This window comes from Quercus suber, unplaced genomic scaffold (assembly GCF_002906115.3).
Source record: "Quercus suber isolate HL8 unplaced genomic scaffold, Cork oak 2.0 scaffold_526, whole genome shotgun sequence".
In the NCBI taxonomy this organism is placed as follows: domain Eukaryota; kingdom Viridiplantae; phylum Streptophyta; class Magnoliopsida; order Fagales; family Fagaceae; genus Quercus; species Quercus suber.
In genome coordinates, this window is record NW_027069975.1 from 458,964 (window position 1) to 480,719 (window position 21,756).

At 35.6% G+C, this 21,756-nt stretch overlaps 2 protein-coding genes and 1 long non-coding RNA gene across 3 annotated transcripts in view; 1 reads left to right on the forward strand and 2 right to left on the reverse strand.

Moving 5' to 3' along the window:
- Positions 1 to 4,903: 4,903 nt before the first annotated feature.
- LOC136063435 (uncharacterized) lies at positions 4,904 to 9,225 on the reverse strand. The gene is made up of 3 exons (XM_065763822.1): positions 9,120 to 9,225; positions 7,269 to 7,407; positions 4,904 to 6,231 (listed from the first exon to the last, which is right to left on the reverse strand). Exons 2-3 carry the CDS (start codon positions 7,396 to 7,398, stop codon positions 5,012 to 5,014), a joined length of 1,350 nt encoding a protein of 449 aa, XP_065619894.1. The 5' UTR covers positions 7,399 to 7,407; positions 9,120 to 9,225; the 3' UTR covers positions 4,904 to 5,011.
- Positions 9,226 to 15,340: 6,115 nt separating this feature from the next.
- On the reverse strand, positions 15,341 to 17,776 carry LOC136063431 (uncharacterized). Its single transcript, XM_065763813.1, has 2 exons — positions 17,260 to 17,776; positions 15,341 to 15,411 (listed from the first exon to the last, which is right to left on the reverse strand). Exons 1-2 carry the CDS (start codon positions 17,774 to 17,776, stop codon positions 15,341 to 15,343), a joined length of 588 nt encoding a protein of 195 aa, XP_065619885.1.
- A 1,683-nt stretch (positions 17,777 to 19,459) lies between these two features.
- The window catches only part of LOC112016677 (uncharacterized), a 3,091-nt gene continuing 794 nt past the window's right edge, over positions 19,460 to 21,756 (forward strand). The window contains exons 1-3 of the long non-coding RNA XR_002883361.2: positions 19,460 to 19,842; positions 20,846 to 20,985; position 21,756. The exon at position 21,756 is cut by the window's right edge and continues 73 nt beyond it. This is a non-coding gene — a long non-coding RNA (uncharacterized LOC112016677). The remainder of the gene's footprint in view (positions 19,843 to 20,845; positions 20,986 to 21,755) is intronic.

Sequence of the window (21,756 nt, forward strand, 5' to 3'; positions counted from 1 at the left end):
AATCAAAAACCCAAAATCAAATCACAAACTCAAATCCACACCCACTGCCACTAGCCACCACGACCACAACAGTCACAACCATCATCAACAACGTCGAACCCACTCATACCACAACCAACAAAAACCCACCCATCATACCCAAATCGACGAAACCTAAACCCACGAATTTCACACAACTCAAATAGGGATGGAAAGTTTTGCCCGACCCGTGAGTACCCGGCCTGGCCTGATAAAGAATAGGGTCGGGTTTGGGTTTTAAAAAAAAACCTGAACCGGGTTCGGGTCGGGTTTGGGTTTTAAAAAAACCCGAACCAGGTTCAGGTCGGGTTCGGGTTTTAAAAAAAAAAAACCCAAACCGGGTTCGGGTCGGGTTCGGGTTTTAAAAAAACCCAAACCGGGTTAGGGTAGGGTTCGGGTTTTTATAAAAATTTGGCCTGAACCTGGACCCAAACCCAACCTGGTTATTTTCTATATTACTAAAATAACCCCCCCTCTCTCTCTCTCTCTCTCTCTCTCTCTCTTTATATATATATATATATATATACCTATAAACCCAACATTCACTCTTCACTCTTCAGCTCACACCTCAGACTCCCTCAACCGCCTCTCATCTCACACGAACTCAATCTCTCCAAACTCTTCTCTCACACTCTTACTCACTCTCAATCATTCTCCACCAGACCGCTGCCGGTCTCGATCTGTTCTGTTCTCTATTTCTCTTCTTCTTCTTCTTCTTTTTTTTTTTTTTTTTTTATTTTGATGCATTTGGTATTGTCCAACGACGGTTAGTTTTTGGGTTAGATTTAAAGCATTCTTGCATTTGTATTCAAAGTTTTCTTTGTCTAAGCTTTTAGTCAAATGATGATCTACACGGATTCTAAAAAAAAAATAATGACAGGAGCAAGTTAGCATAGTGAAATTTTATTTGAAAAAAGCTTCTTTAGTTGTGGATTTTAGTGAGTTTGGGCTTCTAGGTACTGTTGGGTTTGTGCCGAAGTTTGTGTTTTTGTGACTTCAATTATGTGCATTTTGACTTCAATTGCTACTGTAAATTTGGGATTTTTCTGTTTAAATTTTGTTAAGTTTGGTTTTTGGGTATTGTTGGGTTTGCTTTAAACTAGGGTGTTCTTGAGGCCCCAATTTGGGCTTCAATTCTTTTCTTTTTTCTTTTCTTTTTTTTTTAGGGGTTGGGCCACGATTTGGGCCGCGGATTGAGCCCAAATTTGGTTGGCCTAAACGGAACCCACGGGGACCACGGAGCCTAGCGGGGCAGGTCTGGGCCTCGAAAAAAAAAATTCGTCTAATAAACAGACCGAGTCCGAGCCGCGGGTCCAGACCCGTAGGGCAGGTTTGGATATGTAAAAACCCAGCCCGAACCCGACCTATTACCATTCCTAAACTCAAACCCACAAAACCCAAAACAACCACCACCCTTCCACGCCGATGACCCACAGATCTCCGTGTCGATGATCCATGCCGATCTTCACGCCAATCTCTCCTCAACATTGATGCTTACGTTGATGCCCTTGACAATCAACACCCGGCAAAACCCCCAGCGACAATCAACACACGGTAACACACGGAGGAAAAATCTTCGAACAGAGTCAACCCAAGAGAAAGATCTGCATGCAAATCTCCACACTGGTGCTGATTTGGAGCAAAAAAAAAAAAAAGAAAAAGAAAAAGAAAAAGAAAAAAAAAGCTTGATGTGAGAAAGAGGGCGATGGAGAGGCAAAGAAAAAGAGAGAAAATGGTAGAGAGATCAGAAAGAAAGAGAAAGAGAAAGGGTAGAGAGAATGAGAGATTAGAAGAAAGAGAAAATATTAAAAAATTATAACATCTTGCTACAAAACTCTCTCAAAAATGAAAGCGCACTGTAGCTAGATGTCAAATTTTTTACCATATGCAATCTTTGATGGAGTGAATTTTTGGGGTTAAAAATGCTAAAAATAACATTTTAGAACTTATTTAGAGCACTTGCAGCAGTGGAGTTTATTAACTATATTACTATTTTAGCTCCACCAAAACACAAAAACCACCCCTATAGCAGTGGAGCAATATCTATATTTTTTAGCTTAATTGATGTGCACTGTAGCTTGGAGCAAAAAAAAAAATTATTCAGCCTGGGATTAAAATAATATAGGTTTGGGATTTTTTTTTTTTTTTTTCACGCCTCTCTCTGAGTGTCACTGAAGCTCTCAACTCTCTCACAAAACTCTCTCAAGCTCACTGTCGCCGGCCCTTGTCATCTTTAACGTCACCGACCTAGCAACGGTACGTCCCAAGTCATCGATCAGCCTCAAACCCACACCACTATCCACCTCATCTGAAGCTCTCATCTCTCAAAACTCTCTCAAGCTCACTATCTGAAACTCTCACCTCTATTTCACCGCCGTCCCAAGCTGCCAATCAACTTTCTCAGCCTCAGACCCACCAATCGTCCCAAGCTGCCGATCAGCTCAGACCCACGTTGCCATCCACCTCAAACCCACGCCGTCAATCGAAGTGCTTGCTCGCCGACGTTGTGCTTGTTTGTGATTAGTGATTTTTTATTTTGTTTGTGATTAGTGATTTTGTTTGGTCTGGGTTGAGGAAAAAGATTGGAGATTTAGGTTTTTTTTTTTTTTTTTTTTTTTTTTTTTTTTTTTTTTTTTTTGCTGTGGACTGGTGGTGGTTGTGGTTGTTGATGTAGTTGTGGTTGTGGCTAATGGTAGAGATGGTTGTGGTTGGTGCTGTAGATTTTTTTTGGGTAGTAGGATATATTATTTTATTGTAGTGGTTATATTATTTTATTGTGATGTTTATATTATTTTATTATGTTGAAAGCTAAAATAGATCTACTGCTGTAACATTTGTATAAGTAAAATAGATAAAGTAACTTTTGGTTGAGCTAAAAAGCTAAATTTTTAGCTTCACTGTTATGGATGCTCTAACACTTTTAATAAGAATGCTCTTACTTCCTAGAATCCCTCGCATTAAATCCTATTTATGGTCTAAATTGATATGTCCTTAAACATCCACAGTTAGGGCATCTCCAACAAATTTGGTATCTGGGTATATTAGCTAAAATTTAGAGAATTTGTGCACTGTTTATGCTCCAGCGGATTCGGTACTTTTTTTTGGCTCATGAACAGTAGCCCATCAAGTCTGAAGGGCTACTGTTCATTCTTCAAATTCTTTTTTCTATTATAATAATTAGGTATTGAATAAAAAAATGTTGAAAGATGTGTAGTTGTTAAAAAAAGAATAAATAATGAATGAAGAAATAATATTTAAATAAGATAGAGAATTTGTTAGAAAGTGTATTTGAAAAAGTGAATAGATAAAAGTAAAAGTCACTTTCATGCTCCAAACAGTACAAAAATTTGATGAATCTGTTAGAGATGCTCTTAACTACTTAAATGCCTAGCTCCTCTTTCCCTTTGTTTAATTGCGCTCTCAATCTACGCACACTATTGTCAAACTTAATGATTATGCTCAAAACAAACCGTTTTATGCTACTTAAAAGTCTCAATTTATTCCTCATTAAAAAAAAAAAAAAAATTGAGACTTTCTTTCTTTTGAGGAAGAAATTGAGACTTTTTTAAGTCTCAAAATATTTTCAACTTATAACTTTTATTTATTTGAAATCCAACTGCCCTATTAGTATGAGAATATGGAATGAACATGTCAAAACCAATTTGGTAACCATTTTGGTTGAATTAATGTCTTAAAATTAAATGACTTCCTAAAAAATTATATATTTTAAAAAGCAAGGGTTTACTACAGAATTTTTTTTTTTTTTTTTTAACCCGGAATTTCCTTTTCAATCTCTCTCTAAAATCCATAATATTTGCTCTTTATATAAAACCACAGAAGGTATTCTTTCTCTGTCTCTTTCTTGCTGCCAGTTTATATATATCAAATATTGTTTGAACAAGATATGGTAATTTTATTTCTCATTTGAAGTTTTGGTAATTCGAGGTGCAGATTCAAAGATTGTCTTGGATTTGAATTTGGGATTTTTCATCTCTATATGTGTGTATGAGCACGCAAGTTATATGATTGAGCACAATAATTTTGACCAAAAGAAGAAAATCAGTGAAAAGAGCCAGCTTATGAAGGACCAAATTGGGACAAATTAATGTAATACTATGTAAATAAGTAAGGGATATTCCAGAAAAATTCAATCAAACCATATAATTTCTTCTTTAATCTCTCTCCCTGAAATTTATAATTTCTATTTTGTATTTAAAGCCATGGAAGGTATTCTCTCTCTATAAATTTTCTATCTTACTTCCTGTATTTTCATATATAATACTACTCGATCAAAATGTGATAATTTTTAATACAAAGAAATTGAGGTTGATTTACATTTGGATTTGAGATCTTTCATTTATTTTATATGTTAAATAAAATCCCCTTGTATTTGGGAGTTTAATCTTTTGTGTTTCTCCCCATTTTTGCTATGGAGAAGTCAGCCTTTGTGCTGATCTTTTTGCTAAAGAGGGGAGCATTAATGAAGGCTGATTGAACTTTTGAAATCCTCCATCTTTCATCTTTGCAGTTAGCCTGTTATTAGACAATGCTGCCCAGCTCTATGATCCATCTTGTACGCTCTATGATGCATTTTGTAATATTGATTATTGACATGATTGTTTTGTTCCTACTTTTTATAAAAATAAATAAATACCATAGAATTTTAATTTATTGCATCCACTCCATTATAATTACTCTTTTTTTTTTGGAGTAAAACATTATAATCACTCTTTAATCATTATACCAAGATACCAATTAGTTTATAGTGAAAACATAGTTCCAATTAAAACAAATACACAATTGTTACATATTAAAAAAAGAAAAAGAAAAAAAAAAGGCTCTAGCTACCCAAGTTGCAAAAAATTCTCAATTATAAGCAACAAAATATATATAAGCTTCAAGCCTTTCCCAAAATGATTGATTAAGCAGGGTACATGATCAACATGTAATTCTAACTAGTCATAAGAGATAGCATCATGAACAATGAGAAATCTTAACTAGTTAAGTAGTTATCAGAGAGAGCGTCCAGGCTGCAAGACAGATTTGGAAAATACCAGGATAAAGTATTATAGTTAGTACCTGGGAGAGATATTTTGCACCTTGGAGCTTCTAACTCTGATGTAAAGAAAGTACTGTATTCTTTTTTCATGAGGAGGAAAGATTTGGGAAAGTTTAAGAAATTACCATCCAAGAATTGTAAGGTGTATCCGTATTCTCCCACTAAAAGATTGTAAATGCAATTCATAGGTTGTTGGCTACCCCTCCATTTGCTTACATTGCTATATCCTGAGGTTCTAGGACTTAGAAACAAAGCTTCATCTTTCAAGTTTTGCATCTTCACCCATGTCATCTTCGCAAAATTTAGCTCATAAACTTCAAATTTCCACAGAAATGAGTCAAATCTATGAATCATTAAGAGCTTGTCATCAAAAGCAAGCAACTTTATTCTATAACTCCAATAATCTTCAATGCCTTTTACTTCCAGCAGGGTCACATAAGGATGAGAATTCAGGGTTAGTACCCCAATTTCACCAAGATTGGTTAAAACGTATATCTTACCCTTGAACACAACTCCATCTACAAACCACCAATGCGGAGAACGGTCTGTAGAACTGCTAACAAACGTGTCATTCAAATCATGGACGGTCCAATTTACATCTGTGGATCTACAAAATTGTAAAACTGGGTCAATAGCTACAATAATGAACTCCCGGGAAGGTGTAGCTAAAGACGCAAGGATGACAGCACAATAAGGCATAGGAGGGCAAGGAAAACGGTGTTCATGTCTTGTAAAAGGATTCAGAAGCCAAATTGGAGAATCTTTCCTTTCTTTCTTATCTTTCATGATCATGTACCCACAAGTTAACCCAGAAATTGATTTGCCAACAAGGTTAGGCAATGTTGCCTTGTACAACCTTTGATCAAAGATGTCATAGAAGTAACAAGCTCTCTGAGCACGATATGATAAGAAGACAACAAGTGGAGGTTGGGATATCATAAACTCTTGCCTGTGCGCTACAGCATACAACCTCCATCTTCTGCAGACGCAGCCAAACATTAGATGGTCTATAGCACCTAGTGACTTCGTTATCTGATCAAGCAAACCCACAGGGAGCTCTGACCATGGCCTCCAATTACAATTGTCAACCATTTTTTTCTTCTTACTTGTAGAACCCTTGAGATTCATGTCACTGCGCCCTCGCAGCGCCATGCCTACTTTGCCACAAAGAGAAAATATAGATCAGGTTGTGCATATGGTTCTACATTCATAATAGTATCTTATTTTCTTTTAAACCAATTTTCCACATTACATACTTGTGCAAGACATTTGAACTTTACATTATATCATGTTCTACTTGGGCCAAAATCCATGTTACAGCCAGTTTGAGTGCTAAACATTCACATCCAAAAATGTTATTTCATCCTATTTTACCATTTCAAAAAATTACTTTATTAATTATATCATACCATTTTACAATATACTCAACATCCTAAAACTTTATTATTTTACCATTTTATTAAAATATTATTTTTTAATCTTTCTTTATTATTTATTTCCTACGGTCACTTTTTTTCAAATTTAGCCATGATTACAACGGTAACATTTTCCTTGGCCTTTATCATTTCTTTAAAAACAATCATTTTTTTTTTTCAAATTCAACAACTATTCTAAACAACCTGCTTTTTTTTTTTTTTTTTTTTTTTTTTAGAAAGAACCTACCAAATATCAATGCACTCAAACTTGAAAAATCCACATACATATATATTCCATCAAAGCTGCCAAATATCAATGTAAAATTCACATACATATTTATAGATGCTTCCTGCCAAATATCAATATATTCAACCTACCAATTTTTATGATCCACACACACACACATATAGAACCTGCCAAATATCAATTTACTCAAACTTCCTAACTTTAAAAATCCACATACATACGTATATATGCAATCTACCAAATATCAATGTACTCAACCTACCAACTTAAAAAATCCACATACGTATATATACATGCAACCTACCAAATATCAATGTACTTAGGGCTGTCCATGACCCGCCCGGCCCGACCAAACCGCCCGAAACCCGATCACTTTATGTACTAACCCTACCAATTTTTAAAAACCACAAACACACACACACACACACATATATATGCAACCTGGCAAATATCAATGTACTCACCCTACCAACTTTAAAAATCCACATATATTTATGCAATCCACATTTGAGATAAAGTCTTTTATGACCTGTCAAACGATCATGTTTGATATATCGACGACGTTTACGTGGTGATGTTGAACCCTTAAGAACTCGTTTCATTATCTCATCCTCATCTGAATCGTCAAAAAGCAAATTGCGAAAAAGAGAGCGACCCATAGAGACAACCTTAAAGACAACAGTGTTAGGAAATTTTCACTATTATTGAACAGGAAAATAATTAATAAGGGTTTAGAGAACATAAAACTGACAATATAGCAACTTATAAAATATACAATCTATGTTCCTATATACAATACAGTCTTTATAAAAGATTGATGTTAAGACTTAGGAATAGAATACTTACATATTTTATTATATAAACTTTACATATTAATGTATGATTCATCACAAAAAGAGTATTCAAATACTTAATAATAACACTGTGTATACAATCTAGAAAGGGCATTAACTTTACAGCTTTGGTAACCTAAATGATATCTACTTTAGTCAGCCCCACACACACACACACACACCAAAAAAAAAAAAAAAAGTGATAAAACAGCCACATAAACAGCAGTAAATAACCACATAAACAGCTACCAGAAAAATTAAACATACTTAAATAGCTTAAAACAGCCCCATAGCAGATTTGACAAATTCTGCCGCTGAAACAGACGTAAAACAGCCACATAAACATCAGTAAACAGCCACATAGACAGCTACCAGAAAAATTAAACACATTAAATAGCTTAAAACATACTTAAAACAGCCCCAAAACAGATTTGACAAATTCTGCCACTGAAAAGACATAAAACAGCCACATAAACAGCTACCAGACTTCAAAAGCATATAACTGAAAACAGACTTCAGGCAGCCAAAGAAACACCCTTAAAACAGAATTAAACAGACTTAAAACAAAGGACTTCCTACACCCAAAATTATATGTAATAAAATGCTTGGTATGTATTATGTATCATATGAGCATGATAAATATTTGTACTTCCTATGTGTCATCAAACACACCCTAAAATATCCAAGAGCACTCTAACCAATAAACACGATAACCATTTGTTGCCACATAAGTTACTGAACCATGATAACACATATTTCCCTAATGGTATACTCAAATCAATTGATAATGTGCCATATTTGCATAACTTGTGCGCTCTAATCATGCTGTTACCTCCAGTGAAATATAATCAGTTCACAAAAATGGGCTGAGCTCCTCCCATTTTAGTACTTATTTTACACACATTTTGTTTCCTTGGCTTTATGAAAGGTTAGAAAAAAAAAATTATAGATGAAATAGAATTTCAACATATAGAGTCTACTTTATGATGAATGTTTTTTTTTTATCAAACTAAGACATATATTAGAATAAAATATTATATTTTGTTTTACAATTCAGCTACAGTGCGATTCTACATTTAGAATTGCACTGTAGCACAATTCCAAATATTTTTGCAATAGTAGCTTTTTACAAGTCCGGATGCAGAGGTTGTTTTGGGCTTTTATGCTAAATTGAACCAACATATGGCATATAGCATTCCCAATGTGAATGCTCAAGGACCATAATATCAGCATCCAAGTCCAACACTTTTATCAGGCAAAACTAATTTCAAGCAGCAGAAAAAAACACAGAACCAAGTTCAAAATTTCACACATAAGCGGAAACTTAAAACATGCTCTGAGGTACAAGTCATAATAATAATAATAATAATAATAAAAATAATAAATTGACTATTGAGCTACATTTTATTTTTCAGACATAGATTCTATTCAAACAATTTTTCAGACATAAAGATTCAATTATCTCAGCCCTAGACAGAGGGAATGTACGTACATAAAAAATCTTATATTAAAAAGCTTTTAAAGAAACAAAATAGTTGGTTAAGAACCTGCTTCAAAGTTTTATGTGAAAACCCAAGCGACCACCTTCAATTCCTGAAGTAAAATGATCAGGTGACTGTAGCTTCGGTTTTTTGTTTTTTGGTTTTGGTTGGTAATTTATGTTGCTTATGACAACTGATTTATAAGTACAGCTAAAGGCAGCTCAATTTTCAATTTTGGCGGTTCATTGGTCTAGTTTTCCCGCCATGTATTTCGTGGCATTGGTTTTTGGATAAACCCAAAAAATGTCTAAACTTTTTTGGGAAACTAAGACCAACGGCTTAAACTTATCCAAACTTTTCCGCTATTTTGCATACAAATTTTTTTTTTTTTATACATTTATTTTTACAAAATATCTACATCGGTCTATCTATTTTACACATTTATTCAATAAAATATTTATTTTTTTACAATTTTTTATTATTTCCTTACTCACTACCCCTCACTCTCACATACCCAATACTACCAAAAAATACTAAAATATTAAATGTACGAACTACACTAACCATGCATATATGCACGGTTGATGTGGATGCAAAATGCAAAAAACTCTTCATTTTACACATTTTGACCAAAAAAACACCCATATCGGTGGGTGTAAAATTGTGCATAAATGCATCATTGCTACCATAATCGTGCATAGGAGTGTCCACGGGTCGGGTTTGTGCCCAACCCGAACTCGACCTGAATGGGGCAGGTGAATAAAAAATTGACCCGAAACTGACCTGGAGATCTGGTCGGATTTTTCGGTTCGAGTCTTGTCGGTTTCAGGTTTATCGCTGGGGACGAAATCTGGCTGGATCCATCGAGATCGGACAGAAATATGGCTAGATCCATTGAGATCTGGCAAAAATCTAGCTGGATCCTTCGAGATTTGGCCTAAATTTCATCGGATAACGGCGAGATCTCGCCAGATGTGGTCGGAAAATCGTGATACTTACCAGTAAGAATAAAGGATCGGTTCGGGTTGGGTGTCACGGGTTTGGAAACCAAAAACCGACAACCGACCTGTGAGGGGTCGGGTTAGCTTCGCCGGAACCGCGTCCGACCGCTGGAGTTGTCGGATCGGGTGGCAGCGGGTCGGACGCGGGTGGGTTGGTCGGGTTGAGCGGGTCTCCGGGTCTTCTAGACAGTCCTAACCGTGCATATGCACGATTATTGTAACACTTGCATTTTATATTTTAGTAATTTTTTCTCTCTCCTTGTCTTTGGCTGCTCTCACTCTCACCTCACTCTCCTTTTTTCTCATTTGATCAAATCATCAAACCATCTGATAAAGAACTAAAACACATTACTGTAGGTTCAGCAGAGCTTTGTTTTGGCTGCTAGAAGTGTGTATATTGTTTTCTTTGGTAAAACTAGAGACACCCAAATGAGAAAAGGGTCTAAAGGTTCATGCTCTATGGGGAAACTAGAGAGATTGTGGTTGACGAAGAACTCGGCTTTTCCTTAACATAGTTGTTGCTTTGGAATCATAGGAATAATGAAAATGTAAGAATTTCATCGTTACCTTATTTGGGCCTAGGTAATGGGTATCCATAAATAAACATATTTTGATCTCTCGCCACCATTGCCGATCGCCATTGCCTTGATCTCTCGCCAATTGCCACAACTATCTTTTTCTTTGTTTGATGTTTTGATGATATTGATTTGTAGGTATTGATCGGGTTGATGGTGGCTAGGATTTTGATGAGTGGTTAATGATGGTGGTTGTGTGGGTTGATGATGGAGGGCTGGGTTTTGATGATTTTGTTCGAGGGATTGTTCAAGTGTCAAGAGAGAAGGGAACAAGAACTGTTCTCAGTTTTTCTAACTACCAATTTTATTTAAGAGAGAGAGAGAGAGAGAGAGAGAGAGAGAGAATCTGTACTTGAGAGAGAGCCTGGCTCTGTTCTAAGTATCAAGAGGGTGTAAGATTAAGACTCAGAGCTTGCCATTGGGTGGAACTCCAACGGTCTAGGACACTGAGACAAAGTGCACGCCTACTAAACACGTAGTTTTCCATTTATTGGCTAAAATTTGAGCTTAATTAATACTACAAGATAGTCATTATATTATTAACCTAAATTTTCATTTCTCCTTTTTTTTTTTTAAAGAAAAATTATTGGTTGATATTTGGGGCTTTTTTTATTATTATACATTTGGGTCCTCAGGGAATTGCCTCACTTGGCTATATACAAGGCTACAATCAAAGTAAAATAACAAAGATTGTCATTACAAAATCTATGAAGAGAGAGAAGATTAGACTTAATAAGAGGAACTGTAAGAAGATTTCCACGGTTGAAAGTATGTTTTAGAGTTGAATTTGAGAAATTACCATATTGTGTGTTATGGGCAGTTCATTACCACCCCCAACAGTTATTGCATCTGAGCCCAATTTTATGCCAACTTATTAACAAGTTATTGCATCGATGATTGCGCAGTATGGATTTATTTGAATATGATGTACGATCAACGAAGTGCACGATTGTTGTATGATTGTATGAGAGATGCCAAGATGCCTGTGCCAGATTTGAGACTGTGATGAATTGATGTGCAGCAGTGTGTTTGCAAGTTCGTACCGAGTAGTTTCTCAGGCTGTATTAGCATCCAACGATTGGTTGTTCTGCTTCATGTCTAGCGATATAGCTAGTACAATCAAAATTGGTGCGTATATACAGCTATGCTCAACTACTCATGATAATCTAAAATCAACTGTTTGGAAATAAAACATTCGCTCTGTTACTCATCAGATTAGCCATCACGAAATCAAATGTACTTCGTCAAAGTTATTCTTATCAGAGTTCATTTAGATGAGCTGATGAACTATATTGTCCATTTAGCGTATAAGGCAAATCATAGCTTTGGTAATCATATTTCTAGTATCTTACAGTTTATTACCCTAATATATTTAGACCATGATTACGAAATCTAAACATAAACTAGACTAAATGAAAGATAGTCCATGCATCATGAGAAATCGGAGCCCATGGACGTTGTCCAATTTCTGTTTGCATACACCAGCACTAGCTCCGCCCAATGCCTAAGCTAAAAGTCATGAATCCTATTACAAGTTGAATTCCTGGGAATAGACTTTAGGCTTTACTAACGACTATTAGGCCTTAACGTCGTTAGGCCTCTGTAAACTACAAAGTTGTAGCCCTTTAAGTTAACTTTCCAGCCCAACTTGAATCATTCGATTGGACATCTGAGCCGAAAGTTATGCTAAAAATACTAACTGATGTGCAGACTGGAATCCTAATCCGAATTGGACTTGGATTTGGTGCAAATTTCCTTTGATTCCTTACTCCTATTGGACTTAAATTTAATATTCATGCCTGCTGGATGTAAGTTGGTTTGATTCAATTGGCCTAGCCCCACTTTGCACGTAAAATCCTTGTTATCTACAACACAAAGATATTATATAATCAGTCACAAAATAACATAAAAGTAAGGCTAAATATGTAGATATGTGAGTACTTTATTGTATATATTTCATGCACATCATCATTTGATGAGCATCTTTTGCCAACAAGGCTCGGCAGTATTGCCTTGTACAACCTTTGCTCAAAGATGCTATAGAAGTAGAGGTTGGGATGCCAAAAACTCTTGCCTGTGTGCTGCAACATACAACCTTCATCCTCTACAGACGCAGCCAAACATGAGATAGTCTATATCACCTAATGACTTTGTTATCAAATCAAGCAAAGCTTCAGGGAGCTCTGAGCATGGCCTCCAATTACTATTTGTAAACCATCCTTTCTTCTTCTTTCTAGGCCCTTGAGATTCATGTCATTGCCCCCTTTAGCAACATACCATCCTACCAAAAAAAAAAAAACTATTGATCAAATTTTATATATGACACTAAATAACCGTCTAATGGTTCTACATTCATAATAAAGTACTTACTGTTTTTAATACAATTTTCCACATGACATGCTTTTGCGTAACATTCAGACTTACAGCAAATCATGTTATTCTTAGGCCAAGATCCATTTAGAAGATTTTAGGACAGAAAAAATCAGCACCTCTATCACGCAAAACCTATCAAGGAAGTGCAAAACTACACACATGCAGAACTTAAAACATCCTTTGAGGTGTAAGGCGCGTAACTGATTATTGAGCCACATTTTGTTTTTTAGGGACAATTGCAAAATATCACAATAAGGGCAACATTAATTCTACCCATTCTAACATCTCTTTAAACATTTTGTACCCTTACTCTGTACTCAAATACCCAATAATTTTCTCGAGCATGCACCATTTCTAGCACGACATATCGAAATAATAAATCCCCATAAAAGTTAAATGACAGATGGTAGTAGGAATTCGAAAAAAAAAATTGAAACTTTACATAAAGGTTGTTCATTTTGGGACACAATAAAAGTAAAATAGAAACACACCAGTCAACAAAACCTTAAACCAGTGCTCAGGAAATATATGAAAGTATGAAAACACTAAACTTCTGAAAGACAAAAAAAAAAAAAAAAAAAAAAAAATGAAAAAGAAGAAAATGACTCCAGCTACCCTTGTTGTAGGAAATTCTCTTCAATGATAGCACATGAGGTACAGGTAAGGGAAATGAAAAGTAACAAAATATTTATAGCCTTCAAAGTCTTGCCAAAACGATTAAGTAGGGTGGATGAACAATAAGAATTCCTGACTAGTCATCATAGATAGCATCCACACTGCTACACAGATTTGGAAAATACCAGAACGGAGCACCTGAAGAAGCATCACTGATAGATATTTTGCAGCACAATGGAACATCCAAGGATTCTTCCATCATATCCATAAAATCTTCTCTATCAATGATGGGGAAAGACTTTGGATATATATCATCCAGGAACTGTATGGCGTATTCCTCAACTGGAGCTCCAAGTCTGTATATGCAATTCTTAGGTCGTTGGCTAACACTCCATCCGCCACAATTCATAGTTTGTTGGCTACCCCTCCATCTGGTCATGTCGCTAAATCCGGAGCTCTTGTTACTTAGAAACAAAGCTTGATCTTTGAGGTTCTGCATCTTCACCCATTCCATCTTCAAAAAATTTAGCTCGTAAACTTGAATCTGCTGCCAAACTGTGTCATATCTATGAATCATTAAGAGTTTGTCTTCAAAAGCAAGCAATTGTAGTCCACAGCTCCTATATCCAATGCCTTTTACTTTCAACAGGGTCACATAAGGATGGGAATTCGGGTTTAATATCCCAATATCACCATGATTGGTTAACATGTATATCTTACCCTTGAAGACAGCTCCACCTACAAACCACCGAAAATCGTCTGCAAAATGGCCCTTAAACAGGTCAGTATAATCATAGACAGTCCAATTGACATCGGTGGACTTGTGGAATTGTAAAAATGGGTACCCTCCTTTAATAGCTATGATTACAAACTCCTGCGAAGGAGTAGGTAAAGACGCAAAGATGAAAGAAAAATAAGGATTAGGAGGGCTAGAGAAACGGAGTTCATGTCTTGTAAAAGGATTCAAAAGCCAAATTTGAGAATCAGCACTTTTTTTCTTGTCTAACATGACAAAATACCCACAATAGACACCAGAGCATGTTTTGCCAACAAGGTTCGGCAATATTGCCTTGTACAACCTTTGATCAAATATGCTATAGAAGTAACAAGTTCTCCTAGCATATGACGATAATAAGACAACTAGTGGAGGTTGGGATGCCATAAACTCCTGCCTCTGCGCTGCAACATATAACCTCCATCCTTTGCAAACACAGCCAAACATGAGATAGTCTATAGCACAAAGCGACTTCGCTATCAGCTCAAGCAAAGCCTCAGGGAGCTCTGACCATGGCCTCCAATTACTTCTATCAACCATCCTTTTCTTCCTGCTTCTAGGCCCTTTGAGATTCATGTCACTGCCCCCTTGCAGCACCATACCTACCTTCCCACAATAAGAAAATATTGATCAAAATCAATATATGGTTGTGCTACTCATTTAGACGTAAGAGCATATTATGTAATTCATCTTAGAAGTTTCAACCACTCTTCAAACATGCTTTGAGCTACATTTTGTTTTTTAGGCACAATTCCAAAATCTCACAATAAGAGCATTCACACCAATTTGTACCCAAAAAAAAAAAAAAAATCCTATCTAATTTAGCATAAGAACAAACTTTTTCTATTTTACCTAATTATTTTTTAAAACACCCACATCTAATTGTCTAGTTTACACTCAATTTTATTTAAATATTCAATTCTCATTCATTTTTTTATTAACATTGCATTAATCTTTAAGAGCAGAATAAATTCTACTTATTCTGACATTTCCATAAACATAAACATATAACCCATAATCTGTACACAAATACCCAAACAAATTTTCTCAAGCATGCACTGTTTCTAGCACATGACATCTTGAAAAAAAAAAAAGAAAAAGAAAAAAGAAACACCCAATATGAATTAGATGAGAGATGGTACTAGGAATATGACAAAAATCGAAACTTTACATCAAAGGCTGTCTGTTCATTATTTTGGGACACAACGGAAAAGCAAAACAGAAACAAATCAAATATAACACTCAAACTTCTCTTCCATACTTTTCTTTTGTTTTTCTACAGTCAGCCCCAAACCCATATAAAAACTAATAAAGATAAAAATAAAAATAAAATTTTGAGATTAAAAAAATACAAATATATTTTGTTAAGAAAACTGCATACTAGTAAAGTACCTGCCTTGAAGTTTTTTTGTGAAAACCCAAGCGACCACCTTTGTTTTGTTGAGTGTAAAACGATGAGTATGTTTGGCTGTGACAACTTATATAAATTCAGCTAAAAAGCCCGCCCCAACTTTTGATTTTCGAGGTTTATTACTCTTGTTTTCCCGCCTTATAATTCATGGGTGGCAAGTGGCATAAATTTTCGATGAACCCAAAAAACGTTTTTATTTTTTATTTTTTATTTTTTTTATAAACTATAAATATTCTTCTAAAAAAAAAACTATAAATAAAACATGTAGTTAAGGAAATATTTATAACTACAGTCACTTCTAGGTTAGTATGGTAAACTTACCATAAATTTCATCACAAAGCCCGATAAATTAATTGGTTAATGGTAACACTTCAACAATTAATAAATAAAGTAATAAATAAGTCAGAAAATTGCACCGGAAAGTGGAAATAATACCATAATTTTTTAAATTATTTTGTTTTATTTAATCTAAGTATGAAATATGATAATTATTGTAATTATTAATATACATATTTATTATGATGTGTTAGCATATGAAATTAGAGTTAGACTTAGGTTTAGTGTCTAATAGTATTGGACCCGTTGAGATAATGACATGTGTCTACTTTTGGACATGTGTCACCATCAGACCGGGTCCAATGCACTAGATGCACAGATGCACTGGACCTAAACCAAGTCCATAAAATTATATATCATTGTGCACTTTTGGTGTGGTGATCATTTCACAAGTATAAATGCTTGTGAGATATGGGGGGCAAAGGTCGAGATTCAAGTTTTCAAGAGAGAGTTTCACACACATATACACTTAGAGTAGATTAGAGTAGAAATTTTATTTTGTATTAAAAAAAAAGTACATGAAATTATATAGTTCATTATTCAAATAAATTATAATGTATTAGGATTTTAATAGAAGGTTTAACTATATAATGAAATTTAAATTCAATTGGGAAAATATATTAGAATAATGACGTGTAAAATTTTTAAGTGGGGAAATTTTTAATTATATTTTAGTGGTTGGTGATGTTTTTCCCTTCCCGTTGAATGATTTCTTATGTAAAAATTCGACATTCTTGATTATGGGTTGTTGCTTAATTATTTATTTTATATTTAATATTGTGCTTGGCTAGTTCATTTGAAATATCCAATATTTTTCACAAAGAGAGAGAGAAAAAAAATTTAATTACAAGTTATTATTATTTAATTAATTTTTCCAAAAAGAAGGGAATAACCATTGTTAGATTTTCATCTCACAAAAGCATTTGTGAAGCATGGACATCTGAACAACTTAAATACCACACAAATCACAAATGGAAATGGCTTGTTAGTTTTGGATATTTTTTAATAATTCAATGATTACAATAGTAAAGACGAGATTTGAACATTAGGAGACTGTTTGGGCCGCCCATTTATTTTTTGCGTTTGCGTTTTTTCCTCTTTTTTTTTTTTTTTTTTTTACACTGCCTAGCCATGTTCTGGTTTCCCAAAATCTCTGAAACCTCGCCCCCTGAGGGATACTTCACTTTCTGATGAAGAGTGGAAGAAACAGCCCCCAAAGCATGCAACCACAGTCTTCCCAAAATAGCCGTATACGGAGAAAAGGCATCCACCACAATAAAATCCACCTCCACCATATCTGAACCAGTCTGCACAGGTAGTCTAACCATTCCCAACGGAGCGACCGATTTGCCCTCGAAGCCCACCAGCGGGGAACTATATGTTGTCAGATCCTCAGGTTTCAAATTCAGCCCCCTGAATAAATCAGGGTACATTACCTGGGCAGCACTTCCATCATCAACCATCACCCTCCTCACGTCATACCCTCCGATCCTAATCGTAACCATCAAAGCATCATCATGCGGTTGTATGGTTCCTCTCTTATCCTCTTCTGAGAAGCCTAACACCAACGAAGTGCCCGGTCTGGCCTTCTTCGGCCTCGAACTGGAGCCCTCCTTCGAGCACTGAGACACAGACATTACCCTGGAAGGGCAAGATCCAGTTCTCCCCGGGGCAGTAAATATACCGTTTATCGTGCCCAAAGGAGGTCCCCTTGAAGCATCCCCCTGAAATGCCGAGCCTACGTGGCCTCCTCGGCTAGGAGTGTGTTCGGTTCGGTTTCGGTCGGTTTGTATGAGTATGGCCAACCGAAACCAAATATTTTGGTTTGTGAAATTCTCAACCGAAACCGACCGAAATGGCTGGAAAACCATCGGTTTCGGTGTATTTCGGTTTCAGTCGGTTTCGGTCGGTCTTCGGTTTTCCAAAGAGAGGGTTATTGAGATTTTCAAAACCACTCTTTCAAAAGATAAAGCAAAAATTAAAGCATACAAAATCACACTCAAAATCGATAAAAACCACAAGCTCAAAACTTTTCACACAGATAATTTATTTTCTAAGAAACAAACAAAGAAAAAAAATTAACAAACCCAGCAACCCAAAAAATATTAACAAACCCATAAAAAATAACAAACCCAGAAATCCCAAGCAAAGTAGCAAACACAAAACCCAAAAAAAATAATTTATTTTCTAAGAAACAAACAAAGAAAAAAAATTAACAAACCCACAGATAATTTATTTTCTAAGAAGCAAACAAAGAAAAAAAATTAACAAACCCAGCAACCCAAAAAATATTAACAAACCCATAAAAAATAACAAACCCAGAAATCCCAAGCAAAGTAGCAAACAAAAAACCCAAAAAAAAAAAAAAAGAGAACGACGAAGCTGCGTACCGGCGAAGATAGCAAACAAACCCAGAAAATAACAGCGAAGCAGCGTACCGGTGGGTTTTTTTTCGGTTTCCTTATCACTTATTTTCTAAGAAAGCAAACAAAGAAAAAAAATTAACAAACCCAGAAGGCAGAAACCCAGAAAATATTAACATACCCAAAATAAATTAACAAACTCAGAATCCCTTTGCTTTCCCACATTTTCTCACCACCCAAACACCAAGTACCAAGCAAAGTAGCAAACACAAAACCAAAAAAAAAAAATGAGAGAGAGAACGATGAAGCAGCGTACCGGCAAAGAAGTGTACTCAAGCAGCGTGATAGAGAGAGAAAAACGGCAGCGTGATGGAGAGAGAGAGAGAGAAACGGAGGCTTGATAGTATGACAGAAAGAGACAGATGGGGAGAAAAAGAATGACTGGAGAGGGAAAGAGGAGAAGAGAACGGCTGCTGAAGGCTTGAAATGAGGGATAAGTGCTGAAAATAGGGTCATAAAGCAAACCCCCAAAACGACGTAGTTTTGGTAATAAAGAGAGGAAAAATAAAAAGCTATTACCAAGGGTCGAACCTGGGATGACTGAAAAGCAAGCGCGTGTCCTTGCCGCTAGGACACCTGGAACTTTGTTGAAATAATTTGTACAAATTACTATTTAATATATTTCGGTTCGGTTCGGTGTATTAGAATTTGCCACCGAAAACCGAACCGAAATTTTTTGTTTTCTATATAATAAAACCGAAACCGAACCGAAATTTTTACATCGGTTCAGTCGGTTTGAAGCAATTTTTTCGGTTCGTCGGTTTTTTGCACACCCCTAATATCTCGGTATTGCACGGGTGCAATACCTTTAATATCAGCCATGGATTAATTCCAATGCTCAAAATATTGACACGTTATCTGTCCAAGCTGGCAATCCGCGTGCCATCTATTTTCAGTTTACCCAAATGATTTCAGAAAAACTCTCTCTCCTCTCTTATTTTTCTCTCATTCTCTCACTTCAACCAGCGGGTTTTCTCTCTCTACCTCCTTCTCCCTGACGCTCCTCTCAACCCCAACTGTGTCTCCAGCACAGCCATTGCTCCGCCTCGCCAGTTTTGACAAGAGCGGGCTTGGTCTGTCGGGTTACTCTGAAACCCACAAATCTTTCCCCACTACCGCCCACACTATTCTCTGAAACCCACGCTATGCTCTGAAATCTTCTAAAAGCAGTAGATGGTGTCAATCAACTGCTTGTTGTTTGTCTCCGTTAAAGTCCGACTGTTCTTGGAGTGGTTCATGAGAACGCTACTCCGGCTATTCCAGCCAACTATTTCCCTAAGGTAGTTATTCTGAAATTCATTGTCAAAGAATCTATTTAGCGGCTTTGTGCGTGTGTTTTTGGTAATGGGGAATGTAATGGTTGCAGAATTATGGTTATTAGTAGTTCTAAGTTTGGAATTTTATGAGTTTTAATTAAAATTCAGTTTTTATATCGCCTGCATTTTTTGTCTATTGTATCAAAATGCTTAAATCCTTGTAATTTGTATTCAAAGGGTTATTATTAGGTTCCTAATGATGAAAGTTAAAACCTTTGAACAAAAACCCATTTAAATCCTTGTAATTTGTTTCACACTTTCTCTTTGAACAAAAGCCCAGTTGGAGTTTTGTAGTTTCAAACCGTCAGATCTGTCTCAACAGTGCTAGGTACGTGTAATTCTTGTTTTCTCTATGCTTTTCACTCCAATGGGTGTTCTTGGTTTTGCTAAAGATAAGATTTTTTTTAATAAGTTTTTATTTGGGCTTTTCTAGTTGGGTTTTTAAACTAGGAAAGTTATGAATTTTCTCTGTTAAGTGCTTCACATTTGGTTCTGGGTGCTTCTGAAAAGACTTTTAGCTGGTGTAACTTTGGAATATGTATGATTCATGTTTGTTCTCATGTTCTTGTGTAGCTTCAGATGTTTTGGTTAATTCTTATATTTTGTGTTGGTGATTTTACCTCTCTTTTCTTCATTCTTGTTTTGGCCTTTTTTGGGGGTTTACAATTTATATCTCTGGAAATGTGTAGCTCAATGTTTGTTTTACAGCCCCAATGGCTGCGAACTTAATTTGTTTTTTTTGCTTTTCTTGTTGGGTTGTTTTCTTTTTCTCTTTTTTGTTAATAAAAAAGAAAACTCGCAGTTTCTGGGAATGTGCTAATTTATCTTTGTTTTGTGTTCCCCTAAGCTTTTCTGCTGGACTAGTGGGTTAATCTTTGCTGTGCTTTGTTTTGGTAACATTTTTATCTATCTTGCTTGGGGTTTTTGACTATGTTTTTGTTTGTCTTTAAAAAAAAAAAAATTGCAGGAAAATGGGGTTAATCTCTAGAAAGATTTTCCTAGCATGTGAGAGCATGTGTGTTTGTTGTCCTGCTTTGAGATCAAGCTCTCAACAACCCATTAAGCGATACAAAGAACTGCTTGCAAAAGATCTTTCCTAAGTCTCTTGTGAGTATCTTTTTCTGATCTGTTGCTTAAATGTGTTAATTTTTTAGTATTCTTATGGTTTAATTTCTGATAGTGTAATATAAGCCTATAAGGTGCTATGTGTATGTTGTGGTTGAGCTTATAGACATCCAAGGTAGCTAAGCCTTGATTAAGATTAAATCTAACTAGTGGTTGTCAATGTGACTATTAGATTACGTAGTACAAGTGTCGCTGTGGCTTATGCTCTTATTTAACAAAAGTTAGTTGTAGTGCCATTATAATCCCATGACTAGGACAATATGCTTCCTTCTTTGAAGCAAAGAATATGCATGTCTTTTTCGCATATCACCCTTGGAATGGCTTTTTTTTTTTTAAAGAAAAGCTGGCCTTGACCTTCACTACCATTTGTTTGTTTTGGAATGCTAGCCCTCTGATTGGATCATTGGATCTCAGAATAGGATCTGAAACTGGTTAATATGCTTAAGAATGATGTTAGTCTTTGAAGTAAATGTGTGCGTTGTCTCATCCTTGTGTGACATAAATGTGTCTATATTTTATCTTTCATTATCCTTCTTTCCACAAGTTTTTCTTTTTTTGTTTGGTCAAAGAAAGCTTGAGTCTTTAGTTCTACTCTATCTTAGTTATATAGGAAATTAAATTGAGTTTAAGTATTATGAGTTTGGTACTTAGCTACTCGAAGTGTTTCTTAATAGATCTTTTGCCTGGAAATTTAGTCTATTTTACTATTTCCACCCATCAATAACTAGAAAAATGATCAAAATATATGGCAGG

Coding starts and splice junctions, on each gene's coding strand:
- LOC136063435 (XM_065763822.1), bottom strand. CDS start 7,398: ATGGGTCGCTCTCTTTTTCGCAATTTGCTTTTTGACGATTCAGATGAG. Junction 6,232..7,268: donor CAAACATGATCGTTTGACAG/GTCATAAAAGAC, acceptor GTGGCAAAGTAG/GCATGGCGCTGCGAGGGCGC.
- LOC136063431 (XM_065763813.1), bottom strand. CDS start 17,776: ATGTCTGTGTCTCAGTGCTCGAAGGAGGGCTCCAGTTCGAGGCCGAAG. Junction 15,412..17,259: donor CCAGAACATGGCTAGGCAGT/GTAAAAAAAAAA, acceptor ATTTGTGTACAG/ATTATGGGTTATATGTTTAT.